Source organism: Clupea harengus, chromosome 20 (genome assembly GCF_900700415.2).
Source record: "Clupea harengus chromosome 20, Ch_v2.0.2, whole genome shotgun sequence".
In the NCBI taxonomy this organism is placed as follows: domain Eukaryota; kingdom Metazoa; phylum Chordata; class Actinopteri; order Clupeiformes; family Clupeidae; genus Clupea; species Clupea harengus.
Genome location: NC_045171.1, coordinates 12826353 through 12849323, shown reverse-complemented (window position 1 = coordinate 12849323; position 22971 = coordinate 12826353). Strand labels below are relative to the sequence as shown.

Here is a 22971-nt window from a genome sequence, read left to right as displayed (position 1 = left end):
CAAGCTTTATCCTCAAATGTCCAAAATTATTTATTTCTTTACTGTTGGTGTTTATTAACTCAATGTCCAGCTCCAAGAACTGATTTGACAACCATGCTCCCCATTAACTGGCATTTGGTCAGATCTGGCTCTCCGTCCCCTTAAACAATGTCACTGCCCACTTGTCTCTTTGAGTTTAATTGTCACTTAGGAAATGCCCTTCTTATATGATTGTCTTTTTAGGTGCCTTAGTTCTCTGGAGTTTTCTCTCTTCCTAAGGAGATGTCAAAATAATGTTTGCTCCATTATGTATTCATTATTGACAGGAAAAACAAACAACTGCCATCATTCCATGGTAACCTTTTAGAATGATCAGTATTCCTACAAAGGGGGGTATCTGCTTGACATCTGCGTGGTTTTCAAGCAGGAAATACCCCCCACCATCCCCACCCCTTTCATCCTCTGTCACCCTCTTCTTCCTCTGTCACTATTGTTGCCTGCTCTCTGTGTCTGTCTTCTTGTCTCTCATTACGGGGAAAGAAAACTCATGAGCAATTTGAGTTTGTCGAAAACCGTTATCACCCCTGTCAGCTCCTCCGGCAGGGAACAAAGTCCTCTCACTGCGCTCAAAAGAAATTGAGAGAATAATGTAAAAAGTGAAGGGGGGAGGGGTGAAACCTAGAATCTTGAATCAGGAATGGAATATGACTTACCCCAACCCTTTTTTTTGTTGCAGTCAATGTTCTCAAGCTTTGAGAAAGAAATCATTCTGGCTAGTGCTTATGTACAGTACAGTAAAGCTATACAGATAGTAAAGCTAGATCTATACACCTTTTGACCCTCTATAAACCCATAACCATTATCATGCTAGCCACTAGATCCATTTAAAATCAGATATATTTAAGGGGGGGAGGGATAAAAACAGACCTTGATTGAAACAGCAATGCAAACAAAAACGTAGCATTGAAATATTGGTTACAGTCAATACCAAGACTGGTATCTCTGGCACTTCAGTCACTCTGGTAGACATTACTAGCAAATTGAGGGTGGTGGTCCTAGCCCCAGTTTTAGTTGAGTAACAGATTACTTGGAAATACAGTCAAGGAGGCACAAAGGGTGCTTTGGAATAGGAGTGTGCCGAGCACAGTTCAAAGACGAGTCAATGGCAATCTTAGAATAAAGAATGGTAATGGATGATGGGACATTTTAGACATACCAAACAAAGCTTTAGAGAGGGCCAAAATATGTCCCTCTTAGAGATCCGGGCTTTAAAAACACAAAAATCTATGCATATTTGTCAAATGTATGATGCATGATCTGGGAGTTGGTTTGAGAAATATTGGGTTCATTCTGACTTCTTAAAACCATACAATCTGAACGTAATGCATCATTTAAAATAGATTTTGCAGTACGCTTGCCAGATTTGACCTTATACTTTAGTCGAGCTGTTGCTGGGCAACAGAACAACTGTATCAGTAAATAGTTACACATGCGGTTCCTAAATGAACGCAGCTGAATTAGCCTCAGCTGAAACATTCAAAGAAACAGGTACAGGTTAACTATTGGCTGTAGCTGTAGGCCATGTTAAGAATGGAAATATTCTTCATTTGAAGATACAAGATAATGTGGGCTGAATCACTGTAAGAGCTATAATGAACTACTCTGATGTTTCTCATGTTCTTGGATTTGAATTTGTCTCACTAAAAACTTTATCATAGACTTAGAGTAGGTATACGGTATGTATGTCATGACACTTACTAAGAGAGCTTTCAGTTTATTAAAAAAGAAAAGAAAAAAAAAAGAAACGGTCGGCACACTCCTACTTTGGATCCAAGGGCTGACCCCTGTCACAGACACATCTGTAAAAACAGTACTGGAACAGGGATAAGTGGTGGCAAGTGGCTATCACGTGTATGAGTAATCTATATCTGGTATACCTCTTTCCCTGTACCCACGGTTGGTCCCATAGCCTGAATTGGCTGTGTGGTTGTGGGTGCTCCTGTAGAGGCTTGTGTTATTTGATGGAAAGATGGTGTGAATGTAGGTCATGTCCTCACATTTAGCCTTGGGCGGCAGCGGCTGGTGCGCTGCCATGGGTGTCATCTGGAAACCAGGCCCCCTTATTTCTAAGATTGAGGTGTCCTTTATGGTGCCCGATTCAGCATAGTCATCATAATGTTTGCCGCTGGCACGGCCGTTGACCACGTCCCCCCTCCCATACACGGACTGATCGCCGGGTGCAAGGTACCCCACCCGATGGCCATACCAACAAAAGATGCCAAAAATGAGGAGCAGTGAGACCAATGCTGTGGCACCCCCAATAATTCCAGCTACTGGAAGGGCTGCAAACTGGTCTGTTCCCTGATCGGTCCCATCCTGTTCTGAACCAGACTGTCTTGTGAGATCTGATGTCTCAGTCTTTGCGCAAGCAGGGTGCTCATGATCCTTGTTCAAGTTTGTTGAGGAACGGGATGAACTTTTGCCCTCATTTACAAAGAGGGGCACTATACAAATGATATAACTGGACTGTGGCTGCAGCTGAGTGAGTAGATACTCTCTGCGATCACCAGGGACTAATGTCTCTGTAATGTCGCCCATTGCAGGACTTGTGCCCAGTCGCAACCAGGAAAGCCGGAAAGACGGGGCTGGTTGTGCTGCAATCCATGTGATGTGGATTGTTTCTGGTGTGAGTGGCTTGACTTCAACATGTAACGTTTTACCAGCCTCACCATATCCACTTACACCAAGGTGGTCTTGCACCAGATCGGGGATGTGGCCCGGATATTTGGACCTAAGGGTGAAGAGAGACCCCTGGGGCATGCGTGTGGTTGTGCTGGCTGCCTCCGTTGGAAGAACTCCAATTTTCTCTTTACCTGCCGCCCCTCCACCTCCTCCGCCTCCTCCGCCTCCTCCAACCACTCCAACCTCCCCTACTGTCTCGCATAACTTCATCTCACTTGTCAGCTCCTTTAATGACTGCCCTCTCACTCGCTCAGGGCTGTGGCAAGTTAAACCCCTCACAGTTACAAATGCTCCCCGCATATGGAGCCAGTCATAGAGCCAGCGGAGATTACAGCCACAATACCAAGGATTTCCACGCATCAGCAGCTGGGACAAACTGTCCAGGTCTCTGAAAATGCCCCGGGGAAGGGTGGTGAGGTTGTTGCCTGACAGATCGAGCTTCTGTAGTCTCTTCATGCCGTCCAGGGATCCACGGGGCATGTGTGCCAGTGCATTATCCTGGAGGTAGAGGCGTAGCAGGTGAGAGCTGGGCAAATTCAATGGTGGTGCCAGGAGGGAGTTGCGGACTAGTGAGAGCTCTGTCAGGTTGGAGAGTCGTGCGAAAGTATCATCAGCTATTCGTTGATTTGCCAACAAATTGCCATCCAGAAAGAGACGCCTTAAGGACGAGAGTCCACGGAAAGCGTGGGTGGGGATGGTCGAGATGCGATTGTCATCAAGCCTTAGTTCCTCTAGGGATGCTGGCAGACCTGAAGGGATACTAGATAAGTGGTTGCGTGACAAGAATAGGAGTCGTAGTCGCGGGTTGTTGGCAAATGCTTTGTCTTCTATGCTCACTGTTGACACTGAATTATCATCCAAGTGTAATTTTTCAAGCAGTGGTAGTCGAGCTAGAGTAGCACGCGGTAGCGTTCGTATGTTGTTGTCCTGCAGGTGGAGTTCTCGAAGCGATGGGGGTAGATGCTTTGGAAAATCATCCAGTTCATTGTCATACAGGTAAATGACTCGTACAGTCATTCGTCGCTCTAGGGATGTAGGCAATCCAGCATTGTCAATGCGGTTGTTCTGAAGGTAGAGCACGGCAGCTGCTAAAGGCAGTGGCGGAATGATGCTCAGGCCTCGGTCATTGCAGTAAACAAAGCTGTCGTCACAGCGACAGGCTGAGGGGCATGACACCTCCCCCTGGTAGTCTCCATCTCCGGCAACCGCCTCAGCAACAGCAGCCGTTGCCGCAGCAAACTCCAAGACCTCAACTAATAGTGTCAGACACAAGAGAATCAGGAACAGCCAATCGCGAAGCTCCACCAGGCTCTCGGCAGCCATAGTTCTGTTGGCTCTGGCTGCTACTCCCTCTTGGCTGTAGATAACCCCAATTGCCTTATAGGCTCCTTGGTGAAGTTAAGAGGATGGTTTTGGAAGGGCTGTTTTGGACTTCCAGAAAAGGGTGTCTCTTTAATACCTATAGGGAGGACAACAAACAGAGTTACTGTGTTAGCATCTTAATACATCAACACCTACTCTGCCTTCTGGGCTGTTCTGGTCCCAGTGTGCAAAGGCTAAATAACAAGGCAAATTGAGGGCCACATATTCTTTTTGAATTGTATCAAATAAAATCAGTCAATTAGCTTGTCAAACCCAAAAGAGAAGAGGGGTCACAATCCTTGTAAGGAACATAGGGAGAAAAGCATAATAGCGCATAATGATGTATATTGAGGAAGATAATTTAGGGGAAGAACAGAAGAGAAAAATTGTCAGACAGAAAGAAGAGACTGTGGCAATTATTCTATAGCAGTAAGAGGAAGACAAGCTCAAGGCAGAGGGGGGATATCTGAACATATTAAAATGTGATTGGCATTTGAGATCCTGGAAAAACAATTACTCTGTTATTCGCAGTGCGACCCTAAGTCATATTATTATTCAAATGTTATCCACAGTAGTATATGAATAAATCAACAATTTAATTTTAGGACAAGTTTCATAAAGTTCACTCTGAGGTCAGATGCAGTTTGATTTCCATGCATGATTCGTGTGTGGGATTTAGGAATAGATGGTGGAGGAGAATCAAAGACATTTACCACAAGACCAAATGCACTATGGATGTTCTTTGTTGGTTTGTCATTGTTTTCAAAAATAGAGCCAATTAATGAATTATTCAGCAGATATATTTAAAGCTACCAAAAAAGATTTCACCAGCTGTGTGCTAGCACCCACTCTTGTATGAAAGAAGTCTTTTCAGTTCAGCTGGATGTCATGAGGTGTATGCCTATGTACCTTTGTTCATGTTTGTAGGCTTGTGTGTATGTGTTATCAGAACTGTTTTTGCAATCAGTCTCTGATGAAGTGGTTTGTTTTCAGTCATGTCATGGTGACTTGTGGCTAAGAGAGGAACAGAAAACATTCTTTGGTCATCATTACTAGTGTTTCCTCTGCTTCTGTTGCACAGCTGCCTCCTGTTCCTGCTTAGATACTTTGAAACATATTTCAAAGAAATTGTGGTGAAATAATTGAGCAAATACCTTCTCATGTGTGCACAAAATAACTCTAAAATTATTTTTACACACACACACAAACAACAAAAAATCATCTCCATAAATTTCCGGGCACCTTTGCACTAGAGGTTTATAGAGATTATGTTATAAACCATTTTATAGATAGAAAAATGTGGCATGTTTGTTGACTTTCAGCTTTTGGTGTGTGTGCTTTTGTTTCTTTGTGTGTGTGTGTGTGTGTGTGTGTGTGTCCACAAATTCCCTGCTGGTGCTCTCTTCACCTAGCAGTAGCCTCTCCAGTGGCATCTGTATGTGTGTTGTTTGTGTTTTTAAGGTTGTCTTAGCCAAGGCCAGATGGGAGTTTGTTAGTTTCCCCTCGGCTCCCGACACTATTGCCTCAGGCAGCAAACCCATGCAAAACAAGCCCTCACACTCAGTCACCTTCCATGCAAAGCTGTCATGGTTGGCAGGAAAAGAGAGGATGAGAGTACTGGAGAGTGGATGTGGAGAGGGAGGAGAGGAGAGGAGAGGAGAGGTAGCACGAGGGGGAGATATGTTTTTTTTTTTTTTTTATAGATTGGAACAAGAGTCTAGTGAGATGGAGGTCAGAGGAAGACTGTGAATACAGTGGATGTGGCACGTATTGTTACTGCATGAAGTATAAGGAGAGCTCTCTGTATGTGAGTGCTGTTTTGCAAGGCAAATGTGCATGCGTGTGTGTGTGTGTGTGTGTGTGGTGTGCATGCGTTTCTCCAAATAACATTTAAATGCTCTTTAATGGCGTGCCATTTGAGTTCGAAGACACACCTGGTGGTCGACAGTTTGGCAATTTCTTGTCCATTTGAAAAGTAAATTTGCTCTCGGCTGTGAAAATGAGCAGTTGGGTAAATGTCACCCCTGAAGAGAGAATTTGCTTACATAAAGGGAATAAATGCAGCATTTAAAATAAATACTTTTCTTTTTATAAAGTCTGCAAAGGGTCTCACAGCATTTTTATTAATGGCAGACTGATAGAGAGCAGTGAGAGAATGTGTGGAATTAAAAACAACCATTTGGAAAAACCCACATCTTTGAACATCTAATTTAACGTGCCTCCCTGCCATAGTTGTCCCGTTTCATCCTAATCCATTTAGGCTAAGCCAACAAAATAAAAACTGAATTGTTTGTGTGCAGGAGCTTATGTGAGTGAGTGAGTGAGTGTTTGTGTGTGTGTGCGTGTGTGTGTGTGTGTGTGTGTGCGTGTGTGTGTGTGTGTGTGGTGTATTCATGTGCATTTGTGTGCGAGACAGAAATGGATTGCTTTTGTGTATTTTCATGAGTCTGTGTATGCAGTCATATGAGTGCTGATATATATGTGTGGGTCGTTTTTCTTTTCTTCAAGAGACGGTGTGTGCGTGTGTGCGTGCGTGTGTGTGTGCGTGCGTGCGTGCGTGCGTGCGTGCGTGCGTGTGCGTGTGTGTGCGTGTGTGTGCGCGTGTGCATTCGTGTGTATGTGAAAGCACTCACTGTAAGAGCAATCTCTGGCTATCACTGCTGTGAAACAGCTCCGATACTCCGCCCCAAATGTGTGCCGCTCCTGAACACCCAAGTTAATGAGTCAGTGATGTTCCGACCAGCTCACATCAGACTGCTCGCCCACTTCCCCCGGCCTTCCCTTTAAACACAGCTGCAGAAGTCCACGACACGTTTTGTAACTTGTTGACCAATTTTTCAGGTCCTTCCTTCCTGTAATCTACTCTTATCTCTTCAAGGCCTTCAGATGTGGGTTTTCTTTACTATTGTTTTTATCTATTTTTCACCCTTTGTCTTTCATCTCAGCCCGCTGTTTTTTCCCCGTCTTGCGTCGGTCTCTGTACGAGCACCGATGAGTCAGTTTTACTGTCTCATAGTTTTTTTATCAACCTCTTATAAATTGTGTGTGTTTGTGTAGAGGTGAAGTTCCTTTTCGTTTTGTCATTATGTAATTTCTTTGCCTGTCACTTGCACTTCGTTTATCATCCTTTTCACTCATTTTGCCTTTAGAAAGAAATCTTTTTTTTGGATACAGATATTGGAACAGATGTGGGTGTGCGAGTCAGGTCTCACCTAGATGGAGTGTTGAATCCTCTATGCTGTAGCGCACTTTGCGGAGATGTGTCCAAAATCAAAATGGCCACCTGTTCGTTATAGAGTTGTGTTTTTTTCGCACAGGCCTCTCCCCAGGCTCTATATTCCTTTTGATGTCAGGCGAAGATGATGCAAGCAGCCCTTACTCCAAAGATTCATGGGAAATCGACACTCTGAAACCCGCATGGCTTCAGCCAGAAGCCCCCTGTAAAGTTTTATATAAATATATGTATGTATATATATATATATAGGTGCTGTTATTCCAGTCCTAACCAATCAAAGTAATTGCCCTTGGCTTGATACTGTGGAGACTGCCAGTCTTGAAAGCCAGAATTCCAATGCTAAGCCTCGAGTCTGGCAGGGCAGCCACCATCTTGATACAGTGGTACAGCTTCACATCCAAGCATGCAGTGAGCGGGGGTCTCCTCAGAACGCCATAATTGGTTTGGCCTCCTCTAAGCCTGATGCCTGGAAATGGCACTATCTGTGGAGGAAGCAGAAAAAGCGCAGATTTAGGTACAGATAACCCGTGTTAATCCATTATTCATTTCATCAAGAAAGGTTGAAAGGGTTTTTTTTTCTCCTCCTTGTCTTTAGGAACAGCACAGATTGCATGTGTATGGAGGATGTGCTGCAGCACGCACGCAGCAGCCGGCGGATTTGTGTTATCGGTCGGAGGCATATCGCTTTCTGTTTGTTAATACCAGCCGTTAATTCCAACAGAGAGCCATTCATGGGCGAGCGAGAACAGAGGGGTCAGCATCATTTGTCAGATATCGCGCGTAGACCAATTGAAATGCATGCAAAGGAGAGGATGTGGCTCCTTGGTGTGTAATACTGATATGATTGAGTGCTGGAGAGAGGAGAAGCATTTCCCGGCATTATTGTCTTGGGGAGAATGTGTGTGCGGGTTGCTTAGCATGCCTAATTAACTTGAATATGTGTGTACGACCATTAAATCATTTGAAGGGCTTTCATGTGTTTGAGTTAGTGTGCACATTTGTTAAATCACGTGTGTGTGTGCCTGTCATTTGCAGTGTTTGTCTGTGTGGATGTCTATACAGTATGTCTGTATGACACACTCCCTGTGTGTATAACGGTGTGTGTGTGTGTGTGTGTGTGTGTGTGTGTGTGTGTGTGTGTGTGTGTGTGCACGAGAGTCCACGCGCCGGGAGGGTTATTGTTATGGTTATGGTCTTTAAGATTTCACAGACACAGCTATTAGCACTCATTGTTGTTCAGTGAGCACACTATATATTTTTGCCCTGCCCTTGCAAAACAAAAAAAACACTGATGTATCGGTGGGCAATGTTTGAAGTGTCCTCTGAACAGTCACCCCCACCCCAAGACACACACACACACACACACACACACACACACACACATACACACACACACACACACACACACACACACACATACACACGCACAACATGTAATATCACTTGCAGAGCAGAATCAGAGTGCAGGAACATTTCCCAAAACAATATTGCTGATGCTAAAGTCAGTGAGCGGAGGCAGAGATGCATGAAGATGGATCATAAGGGATCATTCAGCTCTGTAAGAGGGGATGCATTAAACGTTCAGAGCCATCTGAAAGGACTGTGCGCACGACAAGGAGTAATGATAAAGCGATTAAAATCAATGAAAGTATTGTAGGCTTACAAGCCAATCAATTCTAATGGCAAGGGTCTGTCTCTTGACCTCTTCCTCTCGTTGTGTCCTCCTCTCCCTCCCTCCCCCCTCCCTTTACTCTTGTTGTAAAGCATCATTTGTTACACACCACGCCATGCCGCCATGTGCACAGGTCGCTGTTTTCCCAACTGTTCGACTTTCCGTCTTTAGATGCACTGTAAAATTGTCCTGTACATTAATGATAATTACAGACAATTTAATGTTCTCTTAATGATGATACTGCTGCTGCTGGAGCCTTCGGGTGGCCTGTGGGGTTTGTTCCAGAACATTAGTAAAGTCATGGGAGTTCTCTGAATATTTAATTTGAATGTGTCATGTGTCATGTGTCGATATTGTGTGATGGAAAGAGTCTAATATGAAGAACAGGGTGTGTGTGGGGGACTTTTCATTCCCTTTCTCACAATGATTGAGGTGTATTTCTCAGTGTGGTGGTGTGTGAAGTACCATTTTGTGTTTGTGTGTTTGCATGTGCGTGTGTGTGTGTGTGCATGCACTCTTTCTCTGTGTCAGACTGCTTAACCATCCAGCGCACGTAACCTCCCCATCTATGCCTTTCAATTTCTCATTTACTGAGTGAAGGAGTGAGAGAATGAAAGAGCGAGGGAGAGAGGGAAAGGCAGATGGAGGAGAAAAGGGAGGGAGGAAGATTGATGAACCCATTGGAATGAAATTTGGAGGCAGAAATTACTGTCAGGCCAAGAAGGGTTTAAACCTAACAGAGCCTGATTTCACATATCGAAACACATGTGTGCACAAATACACACATACACGCACACACACACACACACATAATAGCTCCACAGATATTTCAAAATTGAGCACCAAAAATCACATGCATTCTGTGAAAAACATCCTTGCACAATGCTACACACACACACACACACACACACACACACACACACTCTCTCTCTCTCTTTCTCTCTCTCTTTCTCTCTCTCTCTCTCTCTCTCTCTGTCACACTCAGCAGAAAGAAAAACACACACATACAGCCATAAGCAGGCTCCTTTGTCTTAGATCATAAGAGAGCATGAAAACTTAATGGCTGATCTCATCTCACACACAGCTTTGTCATAAAATATTGCTAGAGTACTCCATGAAATAATTATTTACCAGCAAATCAAATTCATTATTAATTCAGTACAGCGCTTGATGAATTGCTTTGTCGTATTAAAACAGGGATAGCTGTGTGTACAAACCGAGTGCATGAGGCGAACAGCGACTCTATTTAGACGGCCTTGCGTAAGGAGTGTAATATAGTGGGTGGTTAATATTCTGAGATTGGTGCGTAGCCTCCAGGCATGCCGGTACTGCACTGGAGTGCTTTCTGAAGCGGGCCGTGTAAATGTCTCGCCATGCCTACCGCGGCTGTGGACGGAGTAATGGCACAGTAATGCCTGGCGGGTACGCCTGTGTGTCAGGGGTATTTATCAGGGCCCCAGATCAGGATGGGGGCTCTCTGGGGGTGTGGGAAGAGAGAGAAAGAGAGAAACTACAGCGCTCGCCTGCAGGCATGAACATCGCTCCGATGTCTAGCGTGGACTTCAGCAGGAGCAGAGGGAGCGCTGCGCTATTCCTTGGGTGCCTCAGTGGGGGGACGTGAGGAAGAGGAGGGAAAGGAGAAGGGGCGAGTTTGGGCTGTCGGCTGTTGGCTGTCGGCAGGTGTGTGTGACGGAACAAGAGGAGCCGCGACGTCCCTGTTCCGTATTGTAGTTCAGATGGACGTGGGTCCCTGTTGTGTGCGACTTGGTGGACGGAGAACAATGGCAGTATGGAAAGAGAAGTCTTGGGCCTGTTGCGTGTTACGCAACTTCAGAGCCCCAGCTGGTGGTCCTGTGGCCATGCCAATTTCTCCATGCCGCTTTCATTTTAAAGTGCCCGTCGTTATAACCAAATCACAGACCTCCAGGCTTGTGGTTTGAGGACTCCCACAAGGAATCAATTTAGGGAATCAGCTCAATGAGCTGTGTGGCCCAACAAAGTCTGTTTTAATTTTACGAAGTGTCCCAGTGCTTTCACTCCAAAGCGTCAAAGCCAATTTGGTGCAGTCTGAACATGGAATGATTTTATTTTAATACTTTTTTTCTTTGTCCAAGAACAACATACGGCCTTCTGCTGGCACAGACCGGACTTTATAGGCCTGACCGCAAGCCTGCGCAGCCTTGGTAAAATCACTCACTCCAAGTCCACAATGCGACTGTTCGCGTCAGAGAGCTATGGGAATAAGAATTCTATTTCACCGGCTGTTCCCATCTGTGGTTAAGGCCAGGCCAGAGGTACCTACGAGTATGATTTAGCCCAGGTTGTATAGACCCAGACTCGGCCCCATGATTTTGTAGCCTTGAGAGCGTTTTAGCCCCCAAGGTTTCAACCAGTCGGCATGAAAAATACAGTTTTATTCCTGTGCAGTAGAAGCTGCTTCCTCTCATCTTCACTCATCGCATATCGTGTTTGGAAACGTGTTCCGTCTTCATCCTTGGTGTAATTTGTGACAGCGCACTGACATCAAGGCAGTGTAATGTGCCATTCTTGAGAGCTTTGACAGCTTTAAAACAAACATATCGACGAGCCTCTGCCCAGAGGACGTATCTTATTTGGTATTACTTTAACAAACCAACAGCTCAGATTTTGATTTTAAAAATAAACAAACGCGCGCACAGGGGTTGTAAGTCTTGAATAGTAATTTAAGTGCTATTGTCAACATCTCTCTCCCCCCCCCCCTCCCTTCATCTCTCTTCCTCTCCCTCTCTCTGTCGCTTTCATTCTCTCCTTCCCTGTGTTCTGATGGTAATTATCCAAAGGTAATCAGGGGTAATTCAGCTTTGGGGAAAGTGGTTTTAGGCTCGCAGGGACTCTGGGGGAGGATGTGACTGGCCTTTTAACTCCCTCACACACACAGCGGCCATTTAGCATGAGCAACCAGAGGGGAGAGACACTGACGGAGACCAGGAGCAATGAGGGGAAGAGATGGTGGAAATACAGGAGGGAAGGAGGGAGACACCACAGTTTATTTTCCTGTCTCGCCTACTTCTCTTCTCTCTCTTCAAATCTCTCCTTTTTCTGTATCTCTCTAGTCCTCATACCTGAACTCTTTCTTGTTGTCTTCCTCCATTCCCGTCTCTCGTCTTCTCTCTCTTTCTGTCTCTCCTCTTTGTCACTAACACCCCCCCCCCCTCTCTCCTTTCAGTTTTCCTTTTTTTTTTTTTTCATCAAGTCTCACGGTGATTGCAGACAGCAACATCGTCATTATTTTTCTCATTTGCATGCACCAGAGAGGTGCATAAACAGTCACCCATTTTATAATATCAGAATTTCCCTCCGTAAACACAGCGTAACATTTGCCTCAGCTCACCCTCATTCTCACACACACACACACACACACACACACACACACACACACACACGCACACACAGTCTCTCTCTCACTCTCACTCACACTCACACTCACTCTCACACTCACACACAAACAGTCTTTCTCTGACTGAAAAGCTTGGCTCTAGTGACTGTTTCTGTGTGTACACATTGGCCTGAAGACATAGGGTACAGTAACACAACTAGAAATGAATAAAAAAGGCCACCAGGTATGCTAGTGAGCATTTGAATCTTAAGATCCTAACTCAAGACATAGCCTACTAAGCAAACACAAAGCCTTACTTTTCTTTTTAAAACCTTCTATACATAACACAAAAAACGACTTAAATTACAGAGGCACAAGAGGCGCTGTGCTGTGCTGTGTGTGTGTGTGCGTATCACTCTCTGTTTGTGTGTGTGTGTGAGTGTGTGTGTGTGTGTGTGTGTGTGTGTGTGTGTGTGTGTGTGTATCTCTCTCTGTTTGTGTGTGTGAGTATGTGTGTGTGACATAAAGCTAGTCGCCCTTCTGAGCCTTTTGTATGTGGGCAAGGTAAGGCTACGCCTTAAGAAACCACACAATAGGCTAATACTCAGAAATCCAGTAGAGATTTGTCAGTGTAGTTTAATTCCAATCTGCCATCATAATTATTGTGCTGTGCAGTCACCTGAACATGTTTCTGCATACAGATGCCTTTTGATCTCGTGCTTGACAGTGTTTCTCGTCACATTCAACGTAAGACTCCTTGTGCCATGGGATGAAGTACCTCTCCTGTGTCTATTTTTAATGTCTTTTGCACGTAAAGAAATCAAATCTCTCGGATAGCAATAGTGTCACCGAGTTGAAGCTAGAATAAACACGTTTAGGCTCGGCCTGGAATAATTGTCACATTGTCAGGCTCGCTCTGTCTGATACACACACCTGACAGAAGGGCTGGATAAACACAGCCCATTAAAATTGATGCAGTGTTTTGCATCTGAAATAATTTATCTTTTCCTCCCTACACTCTCCCTTTTTCTCGCTTCCTCTCTGCCTCCATGTTCTAGTTCTCTCTACCCTTAACAAACACAACAAACAAATACGTGCTGATTTTCAGCCTTTCAATTTTTTTTGCTCTCCCAATACACGTCTAAAATCTTTTTGTTATTTTTCCTTGTGGTTTGAAGATTTTTTTTTCTTTTAAGAATGTGTTGGTTTCTGCATCAACAACTACTTTCGCTGCTGTTCGATATTTTTTGTCTCTTCTGTCCACCTCTCTTCATTACTTCCTCTCTCTCTTCCACTTCATCAGTCCATCTACCTGGCGAGTATAATCTGTTCCTTTATTTCTGCCGAAGTGGTGTTTTTGCAACCCTTAAGAGCACACCCACCTTGCCCCAATCACTGCCTTGTAATCACTGCGCTACACACACTCACACACCTGTCTCACTTATCTGGCTTCTTTTCTCTCTCAATTTAGCTTTTCTGGAAGCTTCCTTTTAGCCTTCCTCGTAATCGCACCCTTCCCTTCTCACCTTGTCTCTTCTTCCTGTAGCTCGCTAGGCCCTCCACTTCCTTTGTCTTTTATCGCGCTCCTTTCTCAGTCACTTTCTTTTGCTCTATTTCCTTATTTCTCTTTGCCTTTATTTCTCCCTCCCTAGATCTCTCTCTCTCTCTTTTTCTCTCTTTCTCTCTTTCAGTCACTCTCTGTCTCTTTGTAAATGTTGCAGTGGCTGGAAATAAACAGGCAATTTATGTGCCGGGTACCTTCCTTTTCTCTGTCTCGCTCCCTCTCTCTTTTCAGCTCTTTGTTGGCATCACATGCGTACACACACACACACACACACACACACACACACACACACACACACACACACACACACACACATCTGGCCTCTAGCCCACACACACACACACACACACACACACACACACACACACACACACTCATGCACAGACACACATCAAACAAATATGCTATTTTGAAGAAGAGAATGGAGGGAGAAATTGAAAATAATGAGGTGTTTTGCCATATTACAGCCATCTCTCTTTCTCACTACCCTGTGGTAATCTGTAATATGTACAGTAGCTAAAATGTATAAAGAAAGGTCATTATATGCATTGTGTCAGTCTGTTACATTACACACAAACATAATGCTATGTTTTTCATCTTATTAGCCATTCGGGTCAGTGAACAAGATGGTCCCGAATGCGTTCAAACAGCTAAGGTCACATGACAGCAAAACTGGGTGTGTTGCAGCAAGCACTCTCCATCTCCACCTCTAAGTGCAGTGTGTGTACACGTGGCTTACAGAGCCTCTGTTGCTGAATTAGAACTGCACATCTAGTGTCTTAACCTGTATGTGTGCCTGTATGTGTGTAAGTGAGAGCAAAAGAGCCTGTGTGTCCTGACTGTGTGGGCACAAACACACTCTCAGAGAGAATATTAGCCCCTCACAGTTTGTCATGAATTCACAGGTTATGTGTTTCCAGACGGTGGGCATGGTCTCTGAGGCGACCGTTCTCAACCTTCAGTCGACATTTTGCCGGGTCAGGCTGCCTAATTTTCTCTTCCCCTCCCTCTTGTCAACAAGCAGGCTTTTCCATTTTCACTTGCCCAATATCACTCCAAATAGGCACACGCACACACGCTCTAAGAGACACAGAATTTTTTTTTTTTGTAAAATGTGAGCTCGGTCCTGATCAAATTTCATACCTGAGGAGAAAAGAAATATTCGCTCTGCCAAGCCCATTAAAAAAAGGAGAAAATCCTCCCACTGCATGCAACGCTGACCCGGGGGTCAGGTCTGACCATTAAGCCTCCAAACATCACACCCTCCCTCCATCCTTCGCCAGTGCATCGCTTCTGCTCCAGCCACCTAAATGCGGACCTCGCCTCGCCTCCCGTTTTTTTTGTGCTCAGCGAATATAGGTTGACATGCGGGACGGCAATAGAACGCATGGATGAGTTTCCATGCAGGGTGCAGCTTAGACTCCATTACGCTGCTGAAAGTCCTCATCATCCCAAAGACGCTGCACCAGGCCATCCCACCCTGCTCCCCCCCAACCCCCCATCCCTCCCTCAGCGCTACCCTTGCGCGGTTAAGGGGGACAGCTGTGAGGTCGTCCCACGCCTCTCCAGTCATCAGAGGAGCTGCGGAGCGTTCAGATTTAATGATTATTTACTGCCAACGTATCCAACGTCTGCTCCGGTTCATTTTGGCAGCATCATGGCGATGACTTGCTGCACCGTGCCTACGACAACCTGGTCCTGGCTCAAGATGTGAAGGAGATGCGTAGTGTTGTGCAGAGATTGTATCCTGCAATCCCCATGTGTGTGTGTGCTTTTTCTTCACTATTTACAAAGGGGGAAAAATTACTTCAGATACCTCTTTTATTTGTGTTCTCCCTGTCTTTCTCTTTTCCCCCCATTTTGGCTCTAATAAGCCAAGCCAATTTAATTTTTTTAGTGTGTGCTTTTTGTGAGAGGGATCTTTGTTGGGGTGAAATGTAGGGGTGTGTGTGCAGAGCCCAGGAAAACAGGAACGTCTGTGATGTTCACTTGTTTCCTCATCACTCCAATACACCATTTGTTTCGATCTCTTTGTCCCTCTTTGTCAAAGCCCTCTTTTCTTGGCAATAATTTGATAATCTGGCAAGAAATAATAAGTGAATGGTAAAGCATGTGGTGTGTAGTTTGGTGTCTGTGCTGTTATCTGTAAAAAATGGGGACAAAATGTTGTCAGTTGCAGCCAGTTCTTCATTTTGTGCCATCACATTTCTGGCCTTAGGAGTGACTGTTGTGAGTTAATATCGAGAAGGAGGGTTGTAGCTCACACTGGTCATTCTTGTGGGCACTGGTAATACCTATTACTGGTTAGTACCACTAGAAGGAGCTCCAAGCACTGGTTACTTACTCGTTAGTGCCTCTAGCACATTGCACTGACCACTGGTAAGTACCACAAGGGGGGGCTCCAGAGACTGTTCAGTGGTCACTAACAAACATTATCAGGATGTCATTGAAAAATGACAAATTTCACCTGTTTTATACATTAAAACGTTTGTAGTCTTTGGACATATAGGATATATCTGTTTTATTCAATCTGTAGTTTATTCACATTACAGTCAAAAACAGATAGGAATTGGTAAATTCTCAATGCTATGCACATGAAATCTATGTGATCTTTTGTAACTTTACTTCGTGTCTGTGAAGGGTGTTTTTTTCTAGAGGGTCAGAACTAACAAAAAAGCGTCAATATTTTATTTCCACAATTTATCCGTTTTCCACAATTTATATTGTGTCTGTGCTTTTAAATATGTTGCATTAATATTGCATTGGCTTTCACAGCATTTAGTCAGCATCAAGTCTTTTTTTTTCACAGCATTTGCTGTCCTGAAAATGTTTTATCAGACCAACTTAATTATTCAACACTGATTGTTGTTTCTATGTTACATTAACTTAGTTGAGGCAAACAGACCCATGGAGATCTTCAGTAAAGCACTTGAACGTTTGAGCAGGCTGACAAGCTAACTGCTAGCGTTATTAGACATCGGACTTACCAGGTTGAGCTACAACTGCTTCTGTTAATTTCTCATCATATTGGGCTAACAGTACCAGTAATTAGATTAATTAACAGTAATTTTTTAGTGCTTTTACTTAATTGTAGATGCATATATATTGGTGTTTATCTAAAAGCACAATATACTGGGTAGAGCAATTATTAAAAGCAAAGGCTGAAATCTAGCTGAAGTAATCCGTGCATCCTTGCAGGGCATAGGGCCTTTGGAACTCAGTGACCCTAACAAAGGAATAGTGGTTCATGTATGGACAAGGATACAGTGTTACATAATATACAGGTTACTTTATGATGATACTCAGCAGCAGAGCATTCAGCAGATAAATAAAAACAGGTCAAACCAGAATGTTTTTCTTCCGTTCTCTTTTCAGGTAAGGGCTGTTGTATTCTAGCAGTTTAGCCAGCTAATAGAAATGCCAGATGCTACATTTTTAGAGGTCTTGCGTCTGGAGCTTTTTGGCAAACTGATGCAAATCTGACCATAGAATGCTCAAACTGATGCAAATCTGGCCCTAGATTAGAATACTAAAATCTGACCATAGAATGCTCAAACCTGACCATAGAATGCTCAAACCTTTCATTTGGTTTGGTTTGCTAATTAAGACAATTCCTTTGTTTAAAAAACTTGAGTCTGTTGCCTTAGAATCCATCACTCCAACCTGTGCATAAACCTGATTTTATAATGGCTGTAGTTTCTTTCAAAGGTGCACTTTAACTCCATTTCCTCATTTAATGAGTATTTTCTAAATTTCTGGTATGATAATATCATGCCCATAATGTTACTGCTAACCAAAATAGACAAAGGCACATGCAAAAAAAACAATCTTTTTGAATTTCATTTCCTTGAGTGAGCTCTTGAAATTCGACAAAAGCTAGCAGTATCCCTGTTTTCTGCAGCCTGCCTCAGAGTGCTGTTTCTTGAAGGACACACACATGCACAAAACAGCCATTCGTATTGCAATTGTCAACCTTAATATTTTCATCGCCATAGCCGTTTTTAGTTGATCTGGCTTTGCCCACTTTGCCAAACCAAGAGTGAATATCACCTGTCCTTATTAAAATCTCCCCTACTGTTTGTGTGTGTTTATGTGTGATTTAAAGTGTGTGTGTATATGTGCACTCATCCCATCTGGGTATGGATTAAAGTTAAAGTGTTTACAGTATATGCCCTCAGACAGGGCTATACATTGAGTGCCTGCATTTGCTGGGTCCTTTCTCATGGAAATGCAGGAGGATGTCTATTCATCACGTGTGGCATCGCTTCATGTGCATCATGGGTAATCTCTCCTCTGTTGTGTCGCTCCTCATCAGCGGTGGAGCTTTTACCACCAGCAGCCCCGTGGAGCCTTTGGCCCTGGCTGACATGAGGGCCACTCGGAGGGGGGAACGGCAGGGGGAAAGCAGGCAAACCATGTCCCCGTTAGCCCTACCACACTGAGCACCCAGCTCCACACAGCTCCACACACGGCTTTCAGACATATACACAGGGCTGGGGCTGGCCAAGAGCGCACACGCACGCTGTGCATTTCCCCCATTCTGTCTGATACTCTGAAGCAGATTAAAATAGAAGTATACTCCATGGGCTAAATAAATAAGTAAATAAATAAATAAATAGGGACAATGACATTCATGCCAAATGTTTCGAATGTGAGCTGTGTTTTCCCCCACCCCGTGGTATTTTGGGGATAGAGATTTAGCCTCCATGCTAAATGCCACTGATCTGGGATGGTTGGAAGCCCTAATCTGACTAGCACCCTCTCTCATCCTCTCTCTCTCTCTTTCTCTATCTATCTCTCTCTCCCTCTCTCTCTCACTCGATCTCTCACTCCCTCACTCACTCTGCCATTCTTCCTGTTCCTTTCATTCTGATGGTCTCTGTTACTGTCTTTTTCTCCTATTTGTCCTTCAATCCCTCCTCTCTTTTTCAATCCCTCCTCTGTCTTTTTTCTTACTCTTATTTCTCTGTCTTTTTTCTTACTCTTATTTCTCTCTCTTTCCCCATCTCCCCTATCTCTCTGACTGTGCTGTGTGACTAACATTTTAATCTGAAGTCTCTTACTGTAAGGCCCCTGTGAGCTTGTGTAATCTGAGGCCTGTGTGTGTGTCTGTGTTACTGTGTGTGTGTGTGTGTGTGCGTGTTACTGTGTGTTTGTGTGTGTGTGTGTGTGTGTGAGTGCGTGTGTGAGTGTGTGTTTCTCCTTGCTAATCCCTGCCACTGCGCTGGATGTGTTGGATCCTCTAGATCTCCTGGGTCTAGGGTCTGTGCACAGCCCTGATGTGACTTCTATTTTCTGTGCACATCAAAAAATGAAAGCGTTGTCTGGAGCATCGAACAATAACAATTGAACCGTTTTTTTTTCATGAGCTACAGCATGGCATCTTGTGTGTGTGTGTGTGTGTGTGTGTGTGTGTGTGTGTGTGTGTGTGTGTCTCAATGTGTACATCTGTGAGAAAGGGTTTGAGTGAGAGAGAAACTGCTAGCTCCCATGCTGTTTGTGTGGTACCAGCACGTGCTAAGGTGATGGTGGGTGGCAGTGCATTTGTGTGCCCTGCAGTTAAGTGTGTGTGTGTGACAGATATGTGGTGGCTTCACTCACTTGGCATGATTATGGTCTTACACTGGCCAATCTACAAACTTCCCACTGTGTGCTGGCTGTCGCCCACAAGAGCAAAAGATAGTGGAAAGATGTTCATATGTGCTTGTGAGAGTGTGTGTGTACATGTGTGTTTTTACAAACAATGCCAGGAAGGGGACGTCATCATGAGAGGAGATCGTGAATACACAAGGTCACATCTGAATACTCCTAACTTTTCTATATTTTTCTCTTGTTCTCGCTCACTCTGCCCCCTCTCCCTCTCCCACACATACCACAATGTGAAAATTATTTTCTTTTTCTGCGCCCCTCGCTCTTACTTTGTCTTATTACATAAGCAACAGCTGCCCTAGTTTTGTTGAATTTTTCTTCTTAATTTCTGGCAGTTCCCCCCTTCCCAAAGATATTTGTCAGGACTACTGTGAGTGACATACAAGAAATATTAGAGCGCTAGGAGAGGGGGGCCTAGTGTTCCTGTACCATTTAATTCTTTATATATTAACTCTCCTCCTTGTTCCTTTACTGGGTAATATCCTAGTTGATGTTTTTCTGGCACCATAAATTCAGGAGAAGTGTGGAGTATTCAATGGGGAGGCGATGAGATGGGAGAGGGAGGGCTTGAATGAAGCATTAAAGCAATGGCTGATGAAAAAAGGAGGGAATTACTGCTTATCAGCCAGTCTATTCTCACTTTTGGGATTTCTCATAAATGCTTTGGGTAGGAAAGAATAATCTGGAGAGTGGAGGTGAAGGCATGGCTGATGACCATTAAGTTTAAGTGTTCTGTATTATACCTAATGGACACCTGTACTTTGGGAAATAATCGGGTGCTTAGAATTCTCATTGGCATACGTACAAACGGGGTAACGCTGTTATAACAGACCCCTAACCCTTCTCTAACAGTACAGACAAACACGCACTCCCTTTGGCTCGCTCACTCATACACACACACACACGCACATGCACAGACATCCAGCCCCGCAAACCTGCTCCCGGTTCTGAATCAGTACGTGTTGAGCACACGCGCACTCACGCCCACACATGCATACCGAGTCGCGCGCTAATGTCCCATACATACTGTACATCCAATGGTCTATGTGCGCGCCAGACACCTTACAATTCAACATCATTCCAAGGAGAACTATTCACCCGTCCCCCTGTCAGTAAGTGTGGCATAATAATATCAGTATAATATATCGATAACCGATTTAAACATGCACTGCGATCATTTCCTTTAATGGCTCCAAATAGATTCCAAAACGCTGTTCCCTGTCCTTAAATCTGCACTTGGCATTCTAGTCTTATATCCCCGACGCACAGTCCATGGATGATCCAGGGCAAATCAAACAATGCCTCTCTATAGCCAGCACTGACGGCTCAGTGTTATCCATGAAGAAACAAGTGGCGCTTTAAACGCTGAAAGTGGTTGGGTAAAAGAAAAAAATTACAACCGCGTACCTTTTAATGCTGCTTATTTCTTTTTCGTTCTTCTCCCTGGTGTGTATGTTTTTGCTTTGGCTGTTGCATGAGGAGTCGTTACCCCGTCTGGTCTGGTAGCTCCTCAGAAATTGACGTGCCCGTCAGAAAGACGCTGGACCGCTCGCACAGGACTCGAATTCCGAATGAAGGTAGCTACAGCGCTCCAGCGACTCCGTGTCACTCCCCCAGTCTCAGAGCGATGCGCCCTCGCCTCCACCCTCTCCTCTGCCCTCTTGGAAAGCCCATTTGGTTAGCAAAACGCGACACTGACGCCGAATAAGGACTTAGTTTATTTATTTTTCATTTTACTCTTTGTGCTGGTAGCACTTTTCTTGTACTATTAAAATATGCGACTTTGAGCATCTCTCTCTTGTCTCTTTCTCTCTCACTCTCTCTCTCTCTCTGCCATATCCCCACATTTAATTATCCAGCATATCGGACACATGGAGCCCTGGGTGTTTTGTGTTTTGGCTAAATTACGGTTACTGTTAATTCAGTGCAGAACCCATTGCTTCAGTAGTAGCTGGATGTGTGTGTGGTAACTCTCACCTTATGTGACTCCATTATTAGTCCTACAGTTGCACTTCAATGTAAAGCTTTAAAGTATAACATGGTTGCTTGGCTGTAACACAAATATTTTAGAGAGGTTTGGTATGTACTCTTGTTTTGAAATGGTTTAACTGACTATACAGATTATGGATGTACTCCAAGGTAGTGCTTTGTGTGTGTGTGTTTGTATTTGTTTGTGGGTACGTGTGTGTGTGTGTGTGTGTGTGTGTGTGTGTGTGTGTGTGTGTGTGTGTGTGTGTGTGTGTGTGTGTGTGTGTGTGTGTGTGTGTGTGTGTGTGTGTGTGTGTGTGTGTGTGTGTGGTAGCAGGAGGTGTCAGTGTGCCAATGGGCCAGCAGGATAGTGGAGTGTGTCAGACATTGGAGGCATCTGTTCACACACACACTTACACACTCTCTTACACACAACATGGACACACACATACACACACACACACCCTGGACACACACTGTTCAAACATTCCCTGCTTCGCTCACTTCCTCTACCATCTTGTTATTTTTGCTAATAGCTCATTTGTAATTCTCGCTATCTCGGTTTCGCTCAGACATTATTTACTGTCCACTGTCCAGTGTTATATTTATTTTCACAGGTTAATTTGAACTGCTGCTTGAAAATATGAATGAGGAATGCACATGTATCTAGGAGAGAGAGAAACAAATACTGCCCACATAAACATTATGTGAAATACATGCTTATATCATTATCTTCCATTGCCATATTATATACTGTTTTAACATACATTGTGATTGTTCAGAAACAGTTCACACTATCTCATCCTATTAAGCTAATAAAAAACTAGAGATTTTTTTCTGCCGGGATGAACAGCCAGAATAGGTGAAAGAGGATTGTTTTGGATGGCAAACTGAAAAGGGGTAGGAAAGAGAAGAGACAAACAAACAGGTTGCGCTGGGGCTCAGGGATTTGGAGGCAAGCTAGAGAGAAAGAAAATAAGATGGGGATGGGGGGGGGGCAGTAGGGAAGGGTGGGAGTAACTGCCTTACTCAATATGTACTGTACGTTTAATTTCCCTAATGTGTACATAGTTGTGTAGGTGTAGGGTAATATTATAGCACGAGTATGATTGGTCTCTGCTTTAGTCCAGAAAAAAAAACATGTCCAATATCATGCACTATAGTGGTTGCCATTAGCATTGCTGTTTCACCATTTCTATTTCATGATCTTGTAAATCTCTGAAGCTCCAGATCTTTCCCTTTAACATTCTCCTGCTCCTGCTCCCACTGCCTGCCTCTTTGTCTCTCTCGCACCAGTGGCCATCTGACATTTCATTTTTTTTACCCCCCTACATTCATCAGTTTGCTTTTCACTTTTTTTCCTATCTTGATTCCTTTCAAAGAAAAGCTTTCACAAAAAAGTAGTCTCAGTCACTCACTCTTTCACATTCTCTCAATACCTTTGT

The 22971-nt window shown here is 44.1% G+C and overlaps 1 protein-coding gene across 1 annotated transcript; it reads right to left on the bottom strand.

Moving 5' to 3' along the window:
- Nucleotides 1-1884: 1884 nt before the first annotated feature.
- Nucleotides 1885-21054, bottom strand: flrt1b (fibronectin leucine rich transmembrane protein 1b). Its single transcript, XM_012819453.2, has 3 exons — nt 20966-21054; nt 7296-7800; nt 1885-4180 (listed from the first exon to the last, which is right to left on the bottom strand). Exon 3 carries the CDS (start codon nt 4042-4044, stop codon nt 1885-1887), a length of 2160 nt encoding a protein of 719 aa, XP_012674907.1. The 5' UTR covers nt 4045-4180; nt 7296-7800; nt 20966-21054.
- Between the last annotated feature and the right edge of the window lie 1917 nt (nt 21055-22971).